Genomic DNA, 23,062 nt, shown 5'->3' with positions numbered 1-23,062 from the left:
GCTTGAAAATCAAGTTAATAATGGTTTTAATATAGTTCTAAACCCAAGAAATGTTTTAAACTGAATCAGTAAGTTATTAAGTAAACTACTACTATATGAAAATTAGTTATTTGTTTTTTAAGCTGTAACATAAAGGAATTTAGTTAAGACACTGCTTAAAATTTTAATTTCTCCGCTGATCTTATGACCTTCCTTTACCCTTTTTATATACTAAATAGGTTACTATGTCTTCACGTGGTTCGTAACTTTGCACGCCATGTTTTTATTTTTTAATCGTGGTTAACAAATTTAAATTAAAAAAAAAACACAACATACTTCTATGGCGTATTGCTGTTTACATTTTTTATAAAAATTAAAATCTGTGGCCAGTTTTATTTGTACTTCATTTTACTTTTAATCTATGAATCCATTTTGTATTGGAAGTAACTCGCAAGTTGTAAATATTTATACCTACAAATATTTCCCTGTACGCAAAACTAAACTTACACAAAATGGGGGTGAGTTATAAAACTTATGAAAATAATCCTAAATATAATTTTAAATGATGAATTGTTAAAATGAATTAAAAATTGTTTTTTTTTTTAAATAACGCAACTTTCTAAGGTTTATAAAAATGTCCTCAACTGTTGACATTACTTCAGTTGCAATCTTAAAACAATGTTTAAAACTTTGTAATTTCAAAATGAAACCAAGAAGAATAGTTATTTTATAATTAATTTAAAACTAAAAAGAAGTCTTAACAGTGTATTTATTTTAGCTTTAAATAGTTTCCAATGCCATAAAAGACATAGTTCTAAACCTTGGTAAAACCATACCTATAGATTTAAATAAATAAACAAACAATATTTAAAGTGTGCGTTTACTGATCTATAAAAGCATGATACTGGGTTATTAAAGTTAAAGCAAACTTTAATCTAGATTTTTTTTTTTTTTTATGTTTCCATTATTTATTTTTTCTTTATTATTCAGAAGAACGATAAGAAAATTTTATTTGTTGTAATCAACATTTACATTTTACACAAAACATGTTTACAAACTGTATAAAAATAGTGTAATATTATTTTTATGAAAAGAAAATTTTATAAAACTATTTAAAAATAAAATTCAAAACATTTAAAAATATTAAAGATAAAAATAATTCTAATAACAAAAAAATAAAGTTTGAACAAAACTTTCTAAATAGGATATTGGCTTGATCATGTGAATCTGCTTCTCTATGATCAAGTCAATCTGCTTCTAAACTTTTGCATAACAATTAAGCTGCACTGAAATTTAAGGATGCAAAAAAAAAAAAAGTCATACATTTACTTGATGGAATTCCATGTTATAGATGTTAAAGCAATTAGTAAAGCTAAGTAAGTGAATGAGATCATGCTGCCTTTTTACAACAAAAAGAAGTGTGTTAACTCTACAAATGATAGATGAAAACTGGTTGCTTGTGTAATCCATTATACCAATTTTGAAACCATTGAAGCAGGTAACAACTATGTCTGCTTAAAAATATCTTTTGTTATTGTTAGTCTATCCACTGTTGTCTATTGTTCTAAAAAATGTCTGAACTGCAAAACTAGATAAATGCACTGCTGCTTATAATTGAAAAAATGCCATTGCTACTGAAATAGCAAAATGTTATTGCCCGAAAGAATATATAATAACTGGGCGAAACGTATCTGTATTAGGTTTACTATAGATAATTAATTTTTAAAGTTGTTTGAAGAATCTGTTTAATATAAAACATATTTTGCCACCAGAGCTGAAATAGAAGCTGTTGTTATTCCAGTATTGGAAAAAAAAAATCAAAGAAGTAACATACAAATTAAGGCGGATGTGTTTGATTAACTGGCATTGCTTTGTACAGCTAACGGGTTTGAACATATGAATTTGTGTCTTGCCTTCATTGGCTCTCAGTGGAAAAATCTTTGAAATTTCACGAGATAACAGCTATTTTAGGTGCAAGTACATGTGGTTTGATATTATCATGCAGTTTCTTGACTGCTAGGCATGTGGTCAATCAATTGGGGTGCTAACTGATTTGTAAAGAAACAAGAACCTTTTGCTCATGAAACTTTTTAATGGGTAATTTCATGTAAAAGTGGGACAAAAAATTGAAATTTTTCAGTCACCCTCTCAGATTTCTTTTAAATTTCAACCAGTGGTACCTATCAATGTAACATGAAAAGTATAAAATTTTAGCTCCCAAATCCAAACGGTTCAAAAGTTATAACATTTTAAAGTTCAGCCTAAAATGCCCCTTTTTTTTCCACATCCACCATATGGACTTTGTAGTAGTACTTTTTAATGAATAATTTAAGATCTAGTGGACAAGTGTAAAAATTGGTACCTGACCATTTTTGAATGTGCTGTTTTAAAAAATGTAGAGAAAATAGTTAAATTAAAAGTTTTTGATGATTATTTTTTGATTTTAAAATGGTCAGTCAATATTTTTGTTCTTTTACCATTGGTTGTGCTTTTATTAACTCTCAGAGTTGATCAAGTGTCATGGATTCAATTCTTTTTCCAATGAAGTAGGTGATCCTAGGCTATCTTTATAAAAAAGATGGTTTTGGTCTCTTGAAGAATAATTTAGATATGTTATTTTTAGGCTTTTACAAAAAATTCCTTATTTGGACCCAAATTCTTTATCAAAGATTTTTTAGAAATAATTTATGTGTAAATAATTTAAGTTTTAGTGGAAGAAACTGACTGAAAATTGGTACCTGACCATTTTTAAAGATGTTGAATTCAATGTAGAAAAGAAAATGACCTAATTCAAAATGTTTGATAACTGTTTTTTATTTCAAAATGGTCAAAATTTACTTTACTATAAAACTAAGTAAAGTTTACTCTAATTCCTGGAGTTTCCTGACTCATGAATTCAGTTGTGACGTGTAAAAACAGTTTTTTGAGGTTGGTTTTGATACATAAATAAAGTTTTGTGAAATGATATTTCAATTAAAAATACAGTTTTGCAATGTCTGCTGTGATGTATAAATATAGTTTTGTAATGCCAATTATGTTGTATGAATATAGTTTTGAAATACCAGTTTTATAAACATAAAAACTATTTTAATTTTAGATTAAATAATTATTGGGTCTTATTTGGTAATTCAGTTTCTCAGTAATGGCAAACAGTCAACAGCGCTTCATTGGAATCAAGCTAGAAATTGAATGTTATCTTGCAACATATATATTGTTGCTTGGAATCGAATCTATTGAAGATATCCCTGAATATAAAAGAGAAGTATTAATGTGGAGGACTGAGCTATCAATAATCAATGTCAAAGCAACAACTTGTCTCCATCATAAACATGTTTATTTGAAGCATTATGCAACTAAGTTAAAACGGTGCTGCAATCCATTTAATACTCATAAGAAAGTTATAAATGGTATTTATAGTAATAAATAATAATAACAACTTTAATGAAAGTGTTGTGAGTTACAATAATAAAATTCTATATTTAACTTTACTTTTAGCTGACTTCTGAAAGTGCACTTTTAAATGCTATACAACTTTAAACTTAAAATGGTTTTGTTAACATTTTTATACATATTAAAAGAGTTCTTCCTTTTTTGCAGGCAGTCTTCGTGAAATCAACTTTGATACAGCAAAGTATCTATGCAGTAAAGGCAAATTTGTAGTAACAGGTGAAAAGCTTTATCCTCAATGCAGACATAAATTAGCGTCAAGTGAAGAATCAGAAAAAAAGAGTTGGAGATAAAATTACCTGAAGACAATATAGAGAAAGAAATGATACTGGAATCAGCAAAATCATTTCTCAACAGTACTTTGTGTGAACTTGAAGTGTCTCATCTAAAAGTTCATTTACCCAAAACCTCTAACAAGTCTTTACTTGGAAAAAAAAAGATAAGACAAGTTGATGAAGCAGTTGCAACTGCAACTGCTCTAGATGTCACTGTTGCAACTTGCAACTGCTCTAGATGTCACTGAAACTGATTTAGTTGCACCAAACAACAATGAAGTTCTAAAGGAAATTCAAACCAAAGCTGGTGATCTAGACTTCCTTGTTGAATGCATGAAAGTAAAAGTTAAAGTTTCTAACAGAAGCAACTTCAAATTTTGACATTGACCCCAAAATCTTGGTCTGTCAGAAAAGCAGCAAAAGAGACTGTGTAAGTGTTGGGAAAAAATAAATACATGTCAAAAAAATTGATTTTGTGTAACTTAAAAGAGTTCTATGTGGCATTTAGGATAAAGTACCCAGACCATAAAACTAGATTTTCTAAATTTTGCAGTCTTTAGCCTAAATGGTGCATTCTTGCTGGTCTAAAAGGTACATATTCTGTTTGTATGTGTACAAATCACCAAAATGTTAAATTAATGTTGAGTGCTGTAGGCCTTGAAACATCTTACCATGAAGAAAAGAAAGATAAAGAAAAAATAATAAAATAAGAAAAATAAATAAAATGAAAATAAAGAAAATAAAAATAATGAAAATAAAGAGAATGAAGAAAAGAAAAAGAAAGATATAAAAAAGCAAAAACTAAAAAAAAATTAAAAACCAAATCAAACAATTTAACAAAAGAAAAAATGAGTTAAGAAAAAGGAAAGACAAAAAACCAAAGTTAAATGAAAAAAAAACATTCAAAAATGGAAAATAATTAAAACGAATTAAAATAGAATAAAAAAATTGCTTTATTTTTGAAAAAAGGAAAAAGAATATTTTTTAAATTTTATTATTTTTGAAGGACTGTATGTGTTTGCTTGATATGATTTACTTTTTTATTTTAATATTGTCATTTGTTATGAAAACTCTATACTTTTTGTGACTAAATGTTTGTGTGTGTGTGTGTGTGTGTGTGTGTGTGTGTGTGTGTGTGTGTGACACATTTTTATTTGTGAGTATTATTGAAAATTTTTTGTTTGTTTATTTATTGTTATTTTTTAATGAAATATTTTTATTACTTTTATTTATATGATTATTGATATTAAGATTATTATTAAGTCATTGTTACTTTGCAGTAGTTGTTTTAATTACATGGTAGGTTGTTACGTTTTGTCAGTACATAACTGTTTGTAACTTTCCTGTATGTACATTACATTCAATTGTTGTTTTAAAATTGATATTGGTTTATTTTCTTATTACTCTTATAATTCATCATAATTATTATTATCATTATTATTTGTTATATTAATGCTAATTCATAATATTTACTTAAGATTTTTTTTTAACTATTTGTAAATGGCCTCGATTGTAAGATCTTTTATCAAAAATATTTTGATATTGATATTGATATTGAAATCATTAAAAAGATCGTTTGCAGCAGAAAATTGAAAGAGTGCGTGATTCACCAATACAATAGTTGTCCTGGCATACAAGCTGTTCAAAATTATTTCCAGCAGTATCTCATACAAAATGATGATTTAAAAGAGCAATATGATAGTGATGAAAATGAACAGTCAGTGGATTTCAAACAGTGGACAACAACAAGTAGAACTGAACTATTAACAATAAAACTTCCATTAAATGAATTCATAGAGCTCTTGTGTGAAAAACTTGATAAAATTACTTCTCATTCATTTAAAGAAAAATCACAATCTAGCTATTTAAAGCATCTCAAAAAAAAAAATTAGTATTGATGAGACTATTGTACTGGCAGATTTTGCAGAAATGTACACTTTTTTAGTACAAGACGAGATATAGTTACCATTGGAGATAGAGTCAACGTTCTCTTCATCCAGTTGTCATCTGCTACAAGAAAGTGAAATTGGAAATATCTTCTTTTTGTATAATTTCAGATGATTCGAATCATGATGTTGGATTTATCAATGAAGTTATGCACAAAACTAATAATCATATTAAAACTCATCTTTGTCCCACAATTACAAAAATTCATTTTTTTTCGGATGGCTGTGCAGGGCAGTATAAAAACTGCAAACATTTTTACAATTTATGTTACCATGCTCAAGATTTTTCTGTTGGTTGCATTTGGAATTTCTTTGCAACAATTCATATCAAATCTCCATGCGATGGAATAGGTGGTACTGTTAAAAGACTTGTTGCAACTGCTAGCTTGCAGAGTTCAACCACAGGTAAAGTACTGTCTTCTCAAGCAATGTTTGAATACTGTCAAAAGTCAATCAGTGGGATCATGTTTGTGTACATCATTGCTAAAGAAACGAAGCTAGTAAAAAGCAAACTGATAGACTTTTAATAGCAACCACTATTCCTGGGACAAGAAGTTTCAATCAATTTTTACCTTCTTGTCTTTCAATTATAAAAATGAAAAGGGTGTCAGATGATAATGATTTTGCTCTAACATTTGACTTTCTCAATAAATAAAAAAATGAAACTATTAAAATTGACTATGTTAGGATGTCACTATACATATTTTGCAAAAACAACGAATTTACTGGTTTGGTATGGTTGCTGAAATTGATAAAGAGAATAATGATTTTATGGTAAAGTTTATGCTCCACATTTACCAAGTTGGTCATACTACTGGCCAAAGTGGGATGATAGTTGCTGTGTACCAGAAATGAATGTCATTTCTCTTGTTAAAACACCATCAACATTTTCTGGGCATCAGCACCACATCTCAAAAGAAGATGAAACTCTATTTAAACAGCTTTTATCTTGTCTGTGAAAATTTATTAATATTTTACTTTCATTATTTAAATGATATGAACTTCAATTTTAGTAGTATTGGGTTATTCCTTTTTATTTCTATTTTTGAGTTTTTTCAGTAAAGCAGGTTTTTTTTTATTATTTTTCAAAAAAATTGACATTTTAGTTTATAATTTTTAACACAGCATTTGAGCATGCAACCTAAAATTTGAGCAAGCAACCAATATTTTGAAACAATACTTAATTATTAGAAATTAAGCAATATTGTTAAGTTATGTTATTATAACTAATAAATAACGAAATTATATTTTCAATGTGATGCATTGCAAATTTTATTTCCATATATACTTTTGAAAATATTAATTATAAATATACAAGTTATGCAAAACAATATAATTTTTTAATTTTTTTTCAGAGACCCAAACTTTTCTAAGACCTCGTATTTCACATTTAGAGTAATGCAACTCCAGAAATAAGTGAAATGTAAACCATGGTTACAAAACAAAAAATTTGACTATTGATATTTAAGAATTAAAAAATTATTCTCAAATTTTCAGAATTGGGTTATTTTCTCTTCATCTTTGTTTTCGACACCTTTAAAAATGGTTAGATACCAATTTTCAGTCATTCTTTTTCTAGAACTTAAATTATTCACACAAAAATCGCTATAAATTCAATAATGGAGAATATAGGCCAAAAATAGGATTTTTTTGTTTAAATTTCAAAATGACATATCTTTATTATGTTTTAAGAAACTAAAACCATTTTTTTATGAAGATAGCCTAAGATTTAATACTTCATTTGAAAAATAAATTGAATCCATAAGACTTGGGCAGCTCTGGGAGTTAATAAAAGCGCAACCCATGGTAACAGAACAAAAAGTTTTTCTGACCATTTTAAAATCAGAAAATAACTATCAAAAAATTTTAATTTCAATATTTTTTCAACATTTTTGAATTCAGCACCCTCAAAAATGGTCAAGTACCAATTTTTAGCCATATTCTTCCTCTAGATCTTAAATTTATTCATTAAAAAGTAATACTACTAAATCCATAATAGCGGATTTGGTAAAAAAAGAAACATTTGAGGCTGAATTTTGAAACGTCATTACTTTTGAACTGTTTGGATTTGGGAGCTCAAATTTTACAATTTTTGATGTTTCATTAATAGGTACCACTGGTTAAAATTTAAAGAAAATCCAAGGGGTGACTGAAATGATTGTCCCACTTTTACGTGGAATTACCCTAATAAATGTTCTTTTAAATCTAAGTGATGCATGGTGTATAGATTATTATAATAAATGAAGTAATAGTATGAAACTTCTAATTAAATATTTAATAAATTTGTGCATGGTTTGTAGATATTGTTACTAAAATAATTATATATAACTTCTAATACAATTTTTTGTTTAATTTAGGTGGTGCTTGGTGTGTAGATTTTGTTAATAAAAGAAATAATCTTATGAAACTTTTAAATAAATGTTTAATAATAGAAGATAACATTGGATTGCCATTAAGCTATGAATATTTGGTATATTTAGTTTATATTTAGTTTATTTAGTAAAATTATTAGGTTTAAATGATAACAATTATAATATTTTTATCAAAAGTTTATTGAATTTTGCATCAGGTCACATTCAACTTGTGAAAAGTTACTTTATAGATTGGAGCAATTAACTAGTGGCTTTTTATGTTTGTTGTTTTTTAGTTTTTAGACTATATAAGTTATTAGAGAACATGACTCCATCATAGATAGTACATTGCACTCCAAGCAATCAGCTTTGCAGTTGCGCCAGTTTTGCTAATTAACCCAAAGTTATAACAAAAGACTATGTGGCTTTGACAATAAAAGAACAATAAAAGAACTAACCGATACCATTTATGCACAACATAGTTACGTATTAAACTCTGATACAGCTGTTGATGGAATCAGTTCCTCTAAGACACAACTGTTTCAAAGCGAGCTTTACGGGTTCTTGTTATTTTTTGAAAATAATTACTTCAAGAATGTTACTAAAACTTTTATGACTTTTGAAATACTAGAGATAATTTTGTTTTGTAAAAAGATTAATAACATCAATACAATTTTGTCTTATGACATTTAAGGAAATAATCAAAACTTCCTTAGATTGTTAAATAAAAGGGGCAAATGATGAGCATAGCTAAATTTTTATAACTTATTGTTACTTTTTATCAAAACAAAATACAAAAAATATCTTTTAGATATTTATTATCAAATATAAACTTTGTTAGACCATTATAAATTTAATAAATTTACTTAAACTAAATGTGATATGAAACAAGGATTATTAAAGATCAGAAATCAAAATCGCAAAATAATATTAGAGGAAATATTTTAACATCTTATGTTTTACGTCATTGCTTTAAAAACATAAACACAAATTTATGCAAAAAACTAGAGAAATTTGCAAAACATGACAAGTTTGAAAATATATTGCCAATGAGTTTTATGATTTTAATATGCAAAAAAGGTTGAAATTTTAATAACTTATGTCATTCATCAAAAATATTATGTTTAACATTCAAAACAGTATTTAACATTCATAACTAGTATTTTTTAAAATACAAATGCACCAAAAACAGAAGTTTTGTAAATGAAACACATGATAACAAGATTTAAAAAGATTAAACATTCATGGATAAGTGTTCCAAGTTTCACCAGTCCAGCATAAAGATAAGTCAGGCAATCTTAGTTTTCCCAAGACAGGTTTTTTGTAAATATTGCAAAAAACAGAAAAGTGATCACAAATCATTAGAAATATTTTAACAATAATTATTTTTATTCCATTCAGTGTAATTATTTATTTAAAAAGAAAAGATCAATATTTTGTAGTTTTTTTATTTGAAGATGAAAACTTTTATAGAAAAAAAATACTTTTATTTTAAAGTTAGAGAATTTTTATACTTTTTATGCAGAAATACTATATTTTTAATAAACTCAATAATAAACCTTATTACCAGCTGGCCTCAGAACCATTAAACTGAATTTTGGAGCTGAAACTTCATAACAAGGAATAACAAGGGTTGCATAGCCACTAACAAGCAGGCACAAGCAAAAATCCATAAGTAGAGTCAAGAATAGGCCATTGAATTATCTAAAGCATATATTACAGGTTGGATCACATTTTTGCACCACCATCATTTTTATGTGCAAAAGGCATAAAATTGTTTTTTTAATTGTTCTTGTTAGAAAAATTTGCATCACAGCAAGACCAAAATAGTTTTGATTTTAAACACATCTCAGGAAAACCAAGATATTAATCACAAAGAAAAATAATTTTGCAAAGTAATGCTTTAAGTAGTATTTTTTTTTTTTCCAAACAGTTTTACAAATTTATTATTTGTTTTTAAACAAGTCATTTTTTTTAACATTAATTTGTTTTTTTATCTCGAAGTTTGGAGATGCTGACATTAAAAATAATATCTCGTAGTTTGGAGATGCATTAAAAATAAAGAGATTTTAGTTTAATTTTAGTGATAGAAAAGTATGATATCATAAAATTTTATGACATCATACTATTATTTACTGCTACTAAACCAAGCTCCATTGTTTCAAAGGGTAATCTTAAAATAGTCTATACTTTGTGAATGTAAAATGGCAAGCAAGACAGGTTTAAGATATACTTGTAAGATCTTCTATAATTCCAAATCTTTATATTGTTCAATAAACTTGTTGTCAGTACTGTTTAAATGTTCATCTTTTAACTTTAGATAAACTTTTAGTTATTTTAATAATTGATAAAGATGCGTACTTTGCTGCACCTTGAACTATAAAGATATGTGGGTACTTCTCTTCATGTTGAATGATAAAGATATGTGCATACTTCTCTGCATGTTGAACAATAAGATATGTGTGTACTTCTCTGCATGTTGAACAATAAATATATGTGCTTACTTCTCTGCACATTGAACTATCACTCAACTGAAGCAATAATGTCAATATATAAGTTACTGAAGAATCCAGAGAATAGAAAAAATGGAACTATACCATCCCAAAAAAAGATTTTATTGTCTTAGATTATACAGCAGTATGTCGACTGCATTGACCTGATGACTTTTTGAAACCAAATGGAAAACACCAACCGTTATACTAACTGTTTTTAAAAATGTTAAATAAAGTTGTTTGCTAACATTACCATGTTGTACACCTGCAAATAAAGTTTAAAAAAACTGTAAGGTTAAGCAGATTTCAAAATATTTTATCAGATAAGTTAAACAGCTTTCTAAACAATGACAAAATTTGACAAAATTCAATCTTAATTCAGTAGTATTCAAAAGTATGCAAACTTGTTCCATTATTTCTTATAGAAAATTTTGATGGTTATTAATTATCCCACAATTGTACAACTTGTAATATTTTATCTTTTTTATGCACACAAAAAAAATAAAAAAAATAAAAACACAATTAGGTTTATATGAAGCATTTTTAAACAATAATAAAGAAGGTTTTCAAAAGGTTCTTATTGTTTAAATGTTCCAGTTGAGCATCTTGATGTGATTAATAAAGTTAATGAAGGTGAAGTTTTATTTACTCCAGATATTATATAAAAATTTGCTATGCAACATAGTTTATATGACTGTTTGTGTGTTTAAAATTTCATAAATAGTATTTTTATAAGCTTAAATTCATTGCATAGAACTAATATTGTTTTAGTTTGAAGTGAAGTCATATCAAATGAATATATCAAATGAAGTTTATATCAACGCAATATTGCTTTACCAAAGAGATGTTTTATTTGGTCATTCAGTAAACTACCCTGAAAAGCTGACAACAACATGTATCATTTATGGTTAAATATTTTTCTGGAAGTCCAGAATTTATATGTAGAGCTCAACCTTTTTTTTAAAGTTTTTTTGACACATTAAATAATATTGGTAACAGAAACATCTTCATAACAACAAGACACTTGTTAAATCTTCATAGCAGTAAGACAGTTGCAATAAATAATGCTGGTAACCAGGTAAATCAACAATTTTTTAGAACCTCAAAAATAGTTAAAAGTAAATCATGGTTAACAACATAAAGTACATATTAATTATTCAATTATGTACATTTCTTAAAATCTATACAAAATAATTAGTTCATCCAGAAGAGACTGGAGAGAACTACAATTTTTGCACGATAGAGAAATGACCTTGACTAAGTGGAGTGATTTGGAAGTTTAATACAAAACTGAGTGCAGTGGTCTTTTTGAATTTTCTAAACTTACAGCTAAATCAGTTCATCCAAAACCAATAGAGAGACTGTAAATTTTTTTTTTCTCAAAAAAACTTCTGTTAGAACTCAATCAAACATAAAATAATATATAAAAGTTTGCATTTGCTATATTTATTGAAAAAATTATTTCAAAGTATTTTTAATATCAAAACACATGGTCTTGCATTTCAAAAATGAATAATGTAAAGAAATCCACTCAGTTGATAATCAGCTGTTACAGCTGCTAAAAATTATTACTGAGTTGTCCAATTATATGAGACTTTCAGGTAAGCAAGTAGAACAGCTTACATGAGATACCAGTATTGTAATTGCGCACTTATGCTTTAGTGAAAACTTATTGATTAGTGAAAACAACATTGATTCATATATTTTTTATATGTGATATAAGTTATATTAGGTTAGTTTTTAACTGATCCATTTTAGAAAGCTTTTTCTTAGCTTTAACAGGGATCTGGAGATACATGCCTTATAAATGCTAAATCTGTACTTGAAAAAATACATATTTAACATACTAAAATTGTTATTACAATTAGTCATTGCTAACAGATGTTTGCAATTGTGACATATGTTACAGATTTCCATTTAATTGAACTACTTATTGAATTTTATGAATTGTTCTTTAAAAAACTATTTAAATTTAGATAAAATCATTTCATTTAAAAGATCCATCTGATGCATGTGTTTTGAACATTAGTGGAAGATCTCTAAACTCTGTAGGTTAACTTTATTCTACTACAATGAGTATTTTGATTTCTAAATTTTTTAATTTGACTTTATTCAACTGTCATTTTGAAACAACAGCAAAATAATTATTTTAAGAGTACTTTTTTTGGTTTTGAAAAATTATTTGTAATTTGTACAATGCTTTTAAATGGAAATAAATTTATAAACTTTAAAAGCTTAAGTGTTATATTGATATAAATCATTATTAGGTGTTATATTATTTTATTTACAGTTGCAATACAGTGTTGTTTACACTGCAATGCAGTTGCAATACAGTGTTGTTTACACTGCAATGCAGTGTTTTTTCATTTAGATTTATTTAGACATGAAGGTTATTTTGTGCTATTTCTTTAAAAATCTCCATATTTTCTTGCTATGTTTTATCTTTGATTTTCGATCAAATTTGTTAAAACAATTTTTCTTAATTTGTAAAATATTAAAGTAAAATCAAATTTATTATCAGAATTAATATTTTTTTTATTAATAAAATAATTTATGAGTTTATGTGTTTTTAAAATATATACCTGCAAGAAAATGCTGATCATTTTTAACATTTATATAATATATAACTTTTAGCAATTATTATGTGACTAAGTTATGCTATAGCTTTAACATTTTAAGGTTTTAAAACTTGTACTATAAAATGTTGAATGTATTTTAAAATTCATGTCAGCTAAGAATTTTTAATCAAAAATTCTTGGATTAAAAATATTTTTATTATGAAAATATTATTTTTATTATGAAAATACTTCTGTAAAAATTCTAAAATTATGAAAAAAATTGAATTATTAAAAAATCAAAATATTTGAATGCATATTGAAACCCTGAACACATTTACACGTACCAGGCCTTGTTACGAGATTTCGCTGCGTAGCGAAAACGCGTAACGCATTTTTAAGTAACTCAACTCAGCAAATATATTTTGCATCGTTAGAAGTTATATTGCGTCACTAGCGTCTTTACAAGTACCGCATTGTAATTAAAGTTATTTTATTAACGCGTTAAAAATCATACAAAAAGTTTTTTTTTTCTCACTATAACAAAAGTTACAAATAAAATCAAAGTTCTTATTAAAAAAATCATTTTTATTATTTTTTTCAAATATAAACTAAATTTTATTTTGAAAAAAATACTTTTTTCATGAAACGTAAAATATTTGTTTATTTTCCTATGATTTTACATTTGGTTTTTGGTTATTTTATCAATTGTTAATAAATTTTTTCTTATTTAATTTGTGAACTCTTTTTAATAATGTTTTTAAACAATAGAGTTTTTTTTTATTTATCAGTTACCGATAACATATTCGTGATCATAATTTATTTTCATAAATTAAATGAACGTCATTAAAACTTTATGTTATTAAATTAAAAATAAACAAAATATGTTATTAATAAAATTTTTACATCAACAAAAATCGTGCATTTTTTAAACTATTATGACTAAAAATAATTTTTATATTTAAAAGGAATTTATATATTTAATTCCTAAGGATAAAACTTAAACACTTTATTTTTTTTAACTAATTTTAAATAAAAATAAAATTAACTAATTTTAAATAAAAATAGATTTTTTTATCTATTAGTTTACAATTGCGGTTAAATGGTTTTACTTACGACTTTATTTCTTCTGAATAAACGTCACGTTAACGATAATCAAAAGATAATTTAAATATTCTAAAAGATATAAGTTTTTGCGTAGCGCAAAACTGCTGAACGCGTAGGCAAATCGCCTTTGCGCGAGCAAAATGCGAGCTGCGTAACGCTTCTTAACAAGGCCTGATGTACACATACACCCCTGAACATGTTTACACTCACATTCACACACACACGCACACCACAATTACAAGTTTACGCATATACATTCACACATATTTGTTCATACATCAGTTATTGTTGATGGTATTTTTTTGTTTAATGGCTGTGAAGACAGACTTATTGTATTGCAGTCAGTGAATTCAAAATTATTTGTTTTTCAGCCAGTAAACACAGATTTTAGTTTGTTTAAAAATGTGTGTGAAGTTGATGCCAGTGACAACAACTTAACATTAGGTTTGTGATTTTGTTTAATACTTTTGTAAATTATTAACTAATTAATAAATTAATTTAATGTTTACTAAATTTTATGACAACAAATAAATGCAAACAATAATTTGATTGTTTCGCACTTAAAAATTTTATTGAGAAAATAGAATAAATATTAGTTAGAGTTAACAATAATTTAGACTATATAAAAAATTTTTTTTAAATATATATTAAAATTTATTAAGTTAATTAAAATATTTATTAAAATTAGTTCAGTAAGTTTTTTAAATGTTTATTTAGTTTAATGTTTTTTTATATATAAATTTTATATATAAATAGTTTATTTATTAAAGTAATTAAAATTTTATATATAAATAGTTTATTTATTAAATTAATTAAAATAGTTTATTTATTAAATTAATTTAAAAAAAAATTAGTATTTTCTATATAAATAGTTAATAGTTATATATATTAATGGATGTTTATAGTTTATTATAATTAGATAAGTAAGTTTTTTAAATGTTAGTGTAATTCTAATTAAACAGAAAAATCAAAACTAAAGATATAATTAAATATATTTTACAAATTAATGTTTAGATGCATTTTGTTCATTTCCAAAGATTGAAAAGTTGTTTCTTCAAGCAAATAACATGAAATTTATTGATCTAAGTAATGATAGCTTTCCATATCTGCAATCATTAGATTTATCATATAACTTTCTTTGCAATAAAGCAATAATTAACTTAGGAAAGCTGAAATGCTTAAAAGACCTCCTCTTATGTGGTTGTAGCTTAAAAAAGTTACCTCAGATGTTTGATGTAGGTGCTAAAGATCATAGGTATTGTTGTTTTAACTACATCACTTGTACATAATTATTTACTTTTAATGTTTATTTTTTGAAAATTTACTATAATGTATTTATTCTTTATTTTTCCTTATTGCTATTAGTTTTTCAGTGCACAATAGCTTAAAGTTTAATAAACTTAGGTTTGTTATGCTCCTTCAGTTTGGTTTTTTTCTACAAATGCATAGAAAGTCATGACAAATCAAAAGTTGTCTGCAATAAAACCATGAAAGCATGATCTCATTTAAATCTAAATTAACTTTATACAAACAGTAATGTCATAGTGATACATAGATACTATTATACCATAGAGGTCTTTTTATATGCCTAAAGTTGCATTTCTCGGAAACTCAGGTTGAAAATCACAGAAATTAAGTTTCTAAATAATAGGTGGGCATTAACAGGTGGGTATAAACTTGATTGACCAGCTAATCAGTCTGAAGAATGAAATGCCTAATATGTTTATCTATCTCTTGTTATGAATTGAAGTATCATCTAAAGTTTTTTTTTATTTATTTATAAAAATATTTAGTTTATGATAAAATGATTTTGATAATAGAACTGGAATCTGGTATTTAAAATGTAAGAAAAATAGGATTTCGAGAAGAAGACTTTATGTAATTAGAGTCTTTAAGTGGAACTAATTCAAATATAGTCATACTTTTGTTAAACTTTGAAAATATAAAATAAAAAAATTTGAAGCTATTTATAAAAATATTGTGACTTTTGAAAATGAAAAAAAAACAAGATTTTTAATAAGGAAAAAAAATCATGGTTCTTTGATAATTTTTAAGTTCTTAACACACTAAAAAGTTGAAAAATTCCATGAGAAGTATTGAAAGTCCTACATGAAAAAATATTTTTTTGTGTTGTCTAAAAATTCACAGGTTACTAATGTTTACAAAGCGTTCATTTTAGTGCTCGTGAAATTACTATAAATTTTTTTTTAGTTTTTGAACATTTGTATGTTTGTATATGTATGTATGCGCATGTGTACTTATGTGTAAATGTGGTGGTGATGATGTTCCAGTGCTAACTGTTCCAAAACTTCGTTACTTAAAAAGTTATTTATTCGTGTATATGTATTATATGTTTCATTACTTATACAGTTATGTATTTTCGGTGTAAGCACTAAGTAGAAAATTCAAATCTCTTACCTTATCTTACCTCTGGAAGTAAGACCACTCAACTTTTTTTTTTTTAAATCTCATTCACTCCCACAAAAGCTACAAGCGAACACTATTAAGTTGGAAGTTACTTGAAAACAAATAGAGTTAAAGAGTAAGGAAACAGTTGACAGAAAACTTGTAAATTGTAGATTGAGTCAAGAAAATATGAAGATGGTAGGATAAATAAAAGTTTTTAGAGCATGCAGGGACAGATACAGTAAAAGCAAACCTATGGAGAAGACCACCATGCCAAACTTAATTGAAAGCTTTAGATATGTCAAGGTAAAAAGTCCTTGCCTCTCCACCTTCATCAAATGCACCATACAAAACAGTTAGCAACTGTACCACACTCAACTGATTTCTCAAGGTTTGTATTTTGAAGATATAAGAGAAAGAGAGAGAGATGGAGAGAAAGTGTTGTAACCAAAAGTATAAATACATTGGTCTATGTGGCAGTATGAATATAATATATACATTATATTTAAAAATTTAAGTTGCCTTATTGACATTAGTAACCAAATTGATCTTGGGGTGGTGAATATGTATTAAAGAAAAGTGTGAGCATGTGCATCAATGAGTTTGCATTTGTGTGAAAACATGTGTTCCATATTTTATGAACATATGTTAGTTTATGTTTTAGCATAGTGTATGTTTGTATAAATTTATTGTTTCTTTGTGTGTAATAATTTTGCATTTTTTACTTATAAAATAATGTTAATAAACATGTGCAGCCATCGGAATTAGACATAAAAGTGTTTGAGGTAACCCATTTGTGTCAATTTTTTTTTGCTGCCCTGGTGCTGACCTCTAACAATTTAAGGTTGGCAATTTATTGCGGACCTCATTTTTCTAATTCTGAGGGCTGTGTTTATAAATACAAGAAATAAATATTTCGTTAAATAAAAGTTTTTTAGGTAGAAATTTTAAAAATTGTACAAGATTTGTATGTCTATCATTCTTGGACTTAAGTGGAAATTTGCTAACAGAGAGTGTTTTTGAAAGTTTATCTGGAATGCCAAGGTAAAAAACTTGATTAAAAAAAAGCACATTTGATTTTTTGTGATGTAACATATCATCTGATTTTCATTAAAAAACTATACTATATGACATCTAATATGACAAAATTAAGGTCAGCTTAATTTAACAAAATGCACAACAAAACACATTAATTTAATTAAGGAAATTAATTAAATTTATTGTTTTTTTAAAAAACCACAAAAATGCAAATTAAAAGACTAGAATCTCTTTTAATTTGGATTTTTTTTTACATACTGAGTGTTTTTTTTAATAAAAACATTCTTATTTTATTTTTTTTGCTGTTAAACATGCATGGAGTGTTGCTACATAGACTATCTTACAGGCCTACTGCTACAAGGAAGTGCCGCTACATCGACTGAAGGTTTGGTTGGGGCAGGCAGTCTATCAAATAATAAAGAAAAATTTTTTTTTAATTTTTACTGGTCTTTAAAACAATTTTTAAAAAAAAAATAACGTAAAACTGATTTGATAATCGAAAAACTAAAAATGGCCAAGCAAGAGTATATATATATATATATATATATATATATATATATATATATATATATATATACACATTATCAGACAAAACAAGTGCAACCAAATAATTACATTACATTGCCTCCACCATGCTTCACGATCTTATGGCAATAACGTATATTGAGGCGTTTTCCGGCCGGTCGACGTACATGGCAAATGCCATCGCTCCCAATGATGTTGAACTTCGATTCATCACTGAACAGAACAGTTCGCCATTTCTGCACATTCCAGTCAATATGAGATGTAGCAAACAGGAGTCTTTTCTTCTGGTTTTTTAGTGAAATCAGCAGTTTCTTTGCAGGGTGTCGAGAAAACAATCCGGCTTCAACAGCACATTGTCTGATTGTTTGGTCCGATACAGGCAACTCTAATGGCTTTTGTATCTCGACTGATGATATCCAGGGATCCTTCTTGACGGATCTGACGATCATAGGATCCTCTCTAGAAGTGGTGGAACGCGTTCTTCCACCTTTGTTATCTGCTGCCAACTTCCCCATAGAATGATATTTGGAACATAGTCTTGATATGGTCTATTTTTTCACGCGATATTTATCACAAATATTTTTTTGTGACATTCCACTTACCTAATCGCCAATAATTTTCTTTCTTAGTTCCAATCCAAGACTGCGGGGAGCCATTTTTGCACTTGAAGTCATAAAAATAATGAAAATAAATAATCACGCTTCTCAAGGCTTACCGTGTTACATTTACCTTGTGATGATACAATAATGCTCTGTTAAACACAATGTCTTGGTTGGATGTGGACTGTATTGATGTAACGAAACACTTGTTGTATTTCACTTCTTATATTGATGTTCTTTGATAAAACACTTTGATAAAACTCACTCGATAAACTGTCTTGATAATACTGACTGATTGACTTCCATACACTGACTGAATTACATGTTGATTTACATGTCTCTTATATAGTAAAATGAACCTGTGCGAACCTGTTCTGGAAGATTCTAGATGCTTCTTTTCGATGCTTCTGGAAGCTTCTGGATGCATCTGGATGCTTCTGAATGTTTTTGGATACTTCTGGATGCTACTGGATGCTTCCAGATGCTTTTTCTGGTAACCTCTGGAAGCTTCTGCATGCTTCTGGAAACTTCTGGATACTTCCTTTAATTATTAAAAAACTTCCGTGACGTTGACACGGACCAGACTTAAGAAAATGAAACAAAGCAAAAAAGTTGCACTTGTTTTGTCCGCTGCAAAATGGCACTTGTCAACGAAATTCAGCCTGTGTGCTGTCACGTGTCAGCTAATTGCTCATGTCATGGCATGCTATGACTCCAGACTCCTGAACTGTTTGCTGTGGTAGTATAGTTCGTTTCGTTTTTAAGACATGTAAAATTAGGAACACTTTTTAGCATTGTTCGATGTTGGTTGCATATATTCCGAGAGTTGTATATATATATAAATGTTGCAAAGTATATAAATGTATGTTGGTAGCTTACTTTTGTTTTTAAAACAAAGCTATTTTTTTTAAGCTTGAAGCATTTGCATATATTTTAAATTATTTTCAAGCATTTTTACAATAAGTACAATCTAGAAACTGAAAAATTTTCATGTTATTTTAATTTTAATTTTAATTTTTTTTAATTACTAATTTTTATCTAGTTTAAAGAGTTAGTTGCAACTAATTTTAACTAATTTTATTTTAACAACCAGTTAAAAGAATTTAGCTGTTGATCTAAAATAGTTGATTTTAGAAAGTGCTGTTTTGGTTACAAGAATTTCTTGAGTTGCTTTAAATATTGCAAATGAATGTAGTATTGTCGGTTTAGATTATTTTTTATAAGACTATATATATTTGCATATCAATTTTTACTAATTTGGTAATATTAACTTGTTATTTACTCTTGTAAAAACTCTATGGCGTATTATCTATTCACAAATGTTTATTAAAAATTTATCAAAATAAAAAAATAAAAGTTTTATAATGTTTTGATACATCTACACTTTCCCTTGCCTTTTTTCTCTACACATATTGCAATATTGTATCCTGTTCACTCCAAAAATGTAATAGTTTAGTTTTTGTTTATTTTAGTTTTTTTGCTGTTTTAGGTTAACGGTATTAAAACTTGGAAATAACAAAATTTGCAGTGTTCCTGACCTTTCATGTATGTAAGTTAAAAGTTATTTACTATTATATATTAATAATATATATTAATGAATTTTATACTTTCAATTTTTAGTTTAAGTATCTGTAAATTCAGAAACCTAGCAACAGTAGAAGCCTAATGACAATAGAAACCTAGCAGTAATGAATTCAAAAAATTTATAAGTGGCAACAATAGTTTCATGAATTAAGGGTCAACTTACTGAAAAACTAAATAAGTTGACTAATTTTTTAGATCGAAATTTTATTTGAATACCTTGTTAGACCTAAATTTTAGATCTAAAATTAAAAACTTTTTAGTTCACTAAGTAGACTAATATCTAAGTAGACTAAGATTTAAGTAGACTAAGATCTAAGTAGACTAAGATCTAAGTAGACTAAGATTGAAGTAGACTAAGATCTAAGTAGACTAAGATCTAAGTAGACTAAGATTTTACTAAAACTAGTCTACTAATTCTTTTGAAAAAAATTTATTTGTTAGTAGACATAGGTGTACAGTACTTGTAGCAAAATGTTTTATAAAGTTGATCAGGTGTGTTGTTCTAGAGATGTGGTGTCATATTGACACCACACCTCTAGAACAATCTGTAGATGTTCTGTGCTCATTTTCTTCTTGCTGCAGTTTGTTGTTTTTGAGTTAGGCTTGAGTTATAGTTGTATAGTAATAAAAAAAAGATAATAAAAGAATTAAAACTGTATCCTGTTTCTCTTTGTTATTTTGCACATTTTTAGTGAAAACCAGTTTGTAGGTAAAAAGTAACATATATATAACAACAAGTAATCATAACAACTAAGTACACTAATATTATTATTAATATTATCATATTTTCTAAGTTCTCTGAATCTTTTAGAGGCCTTTTACAAGACAGTAGGTGGGTGCAGTTGATATCTATTTAAGATAAGTAATTTTATTAGGATAACTCTAGCCTTTCTTAATCAAGAGTCCCAAGTAAGGTTTAGCTTTTACAGTAAAAATAGTAACACAAAAAAACATCCCTGTAACTTAAACTTTGTTACCCGAGTTATGGTTTAGTTTTTCAGTTAAAAACAAATAAGGTTAAAAACAGTAAAAAACAATAACACTATTAACACTAAATTTTTATTTTGGTTACAACACTTTCAGAAGCCTTGAACTTAGAAGTTTATGAAGAAGTAACAATAAATGCACAAATCTAGGAAAAAGCAACAATCTAGAAGTAAAAATAATGAAGTATAAATAATAATAATTAATATAAATAACATGTGGTAGTGGTGTAGTGGTAGAATGCTCACCTCATAAGCGAGAAGTTCCAAGCTCAATCTCTACCACGCTCCTGGTAGTAGTGCGCTCAACTTATTTTTTCGCGCAGCGGCCTTGTTTACCAAGATTTGTGTTTTGGAGTTTAGAGTTGAGATTTAGGGTTGTTTCCACAACTAAAGTAGCCTCCTCGACTGTAGTGACCTTAATGGCCTTGTGGAGGTGAGTTGAAATAAAAATAAAATAAAAAAAGTCTAGGAAGAAATGACAATTAAGCGAGTTGTTGTGTTACAATTACAATTTGGTAATTATGATCAGTACACCGACAAATATCATGAAAAGACTTAAGCAGCACTATCAAATTATCCAAATATACTTTCAAAATAATCCGTTTTCCATCATTATAAATTGTTCATCTAAGCAAGCTATCTTTTTAACTTTGATTTTTAATCGCGAAGCATAGTTTCTGCTTATAAAGTTATTTTATTCCACAAAGAATAATACAAATTTTATTACATGTTGAAAACTAGTTGTGTTACTAGCCGCATTATCAAACCTTACTTTTTTTTTCTAATTGAGTTTTATAATCAATGGAAGTTGTTATTCACCATCATCAATAATACCTTATTTAAAAATATGGTGGATCTTAACCCCTACAAGATTTGATATTACCATGATTAACTTCTCATGTGGTAATTGAAACCATTTATTTACTAGAAAAAAAGTATTGCAAAAAGTTAATTTTGAGAAATGGATTGTCAATAGGCTTTGAAGGTTGTGCAGTTTGACATCCTGTAATTTATCTGAAGCTGTGCAAAGTTGTTTTATGCTAAAAAAACCATCAACAATTTACAGCATGGAGCCAATCTTACCTTGTGACACATGTCTAACTATATAATGCCTAATAAAATGCCTTGTAACACATGTCTAACAGTGCTAAAATTGGTTGTCAATTTTTTGATAAGAACAGCTGCAGAGACTACTTGCTCAAATTATTTTTAAATGTTAATTCCATGTAATAGTTTTTTAAATGAACTGTAAAATAGCAAATGAAAAACTTTTTGTGTTTTTCATTGCTATTTTACATTCTATAAGACTTACAAACATCCTTCATTAAATAAAAGTTTTACATTTTATTAGACTTAGAAACATCCTTCATTAAATAAAATTTTGATATTCTATTAGACTTTGAAACATCCTTCATTAAATAAAAATTTTATATTCTATTAAGCTTAGGAACATTAAATAAACAACAACAATAAAGAAACATCAACAAATAAAAATTTTTAAGTAGTTGTTTTTTAATTTTAAAAATGTTTATTTTTAGACCAACATAACATCCATAGCAACAAAAACTTATCATTTCAGTGTTTAAGCAGTTTGGATTTATCAAACAATCAAATTTTTTATGAAAGTTCATTGCTACCAGCAACATATTGGCCCAATTTGACAATACTAATGTTATGGGGAAATCCAATAATTGATACTCAAAGAGCTGATGCCTCAATTCTTGATGAAAATTTTCAGAAGTTGTTTGACATCAAAGTTATAAGGTTTTGTA

At 26.9% G+C, this 23,062-nt stretch overlaps 1 protein-coding gene across 7 annotated transcripts in view; it reads left to right on the top strand.

The window, feature by feature from the left end:
* Positions 1-226: 226 nt before the first annotated feature.
* The window catches only part of LOC136075457 (probable serine/threonine-protein kinase DDB_G0278509), a 35,465-nt gene continuing 12,629 nt past the window's right edge, over positions 227-23,062 (top strand). For 3 of the 7 annotated variants that reach the window (XR_010635958.1, XM_065788717.1, XM_065788716.1), the window contains exons 1-8: positions 3,075-3,386; positions 8,005-8,117; positions 12,467-12,538; positions 14,524-14,596; positions 15,167-15,407; positions 17,489-17,602; positions 20,210-20,265; positions 22,829-23,054. Coding sequence is in view for 6 of the 7 variants with exons in the window: in XM_065788717.1 (XP_065644789.1) it covers positions 3,122-3,386; positions 8,005-8,117; positions 12,467-12,538; positions 14,524-14,596; positions 15,167-15,407; positions 17,489-17,602; positions 20,210-20,265; positions 22,829-23,054 (1,160 nt within the window). In the remaining variant the exon portion in view is untranslated. Of the gene's footprint in view, positions 498-3,074; positions 3,387-8,004; positions 8,118-12,466; positions 12,539-14,523; positions 14,597-15,166; positions 15,408-17,488; positions 17,603-20,209; positions 20,266-22,828; positions 23,055-23,062 lie in introns of those variants that run through there. The other 4 variants (XM_065788719.1, XM_065788720.1, XM_065788721.1 and 1 more) reach the window with 4 other exon arrangements.

Source organism: Hydra vulgaris, chromosome 01 (genome assembly GCF_038396675.1).
Source record: "Hydra vulgaris chromosome 01, alternate assembly HydraT2T_AEP".
NCBI lineage: Eukaryota > Metazoa > Cnidaria > Hydrozoa > Anthoathecata > Hydridae > Hydra > Hydra vulgaris.
This window is presented reverse-complemented; position numbering and strand designations above follow the sequence as displayed.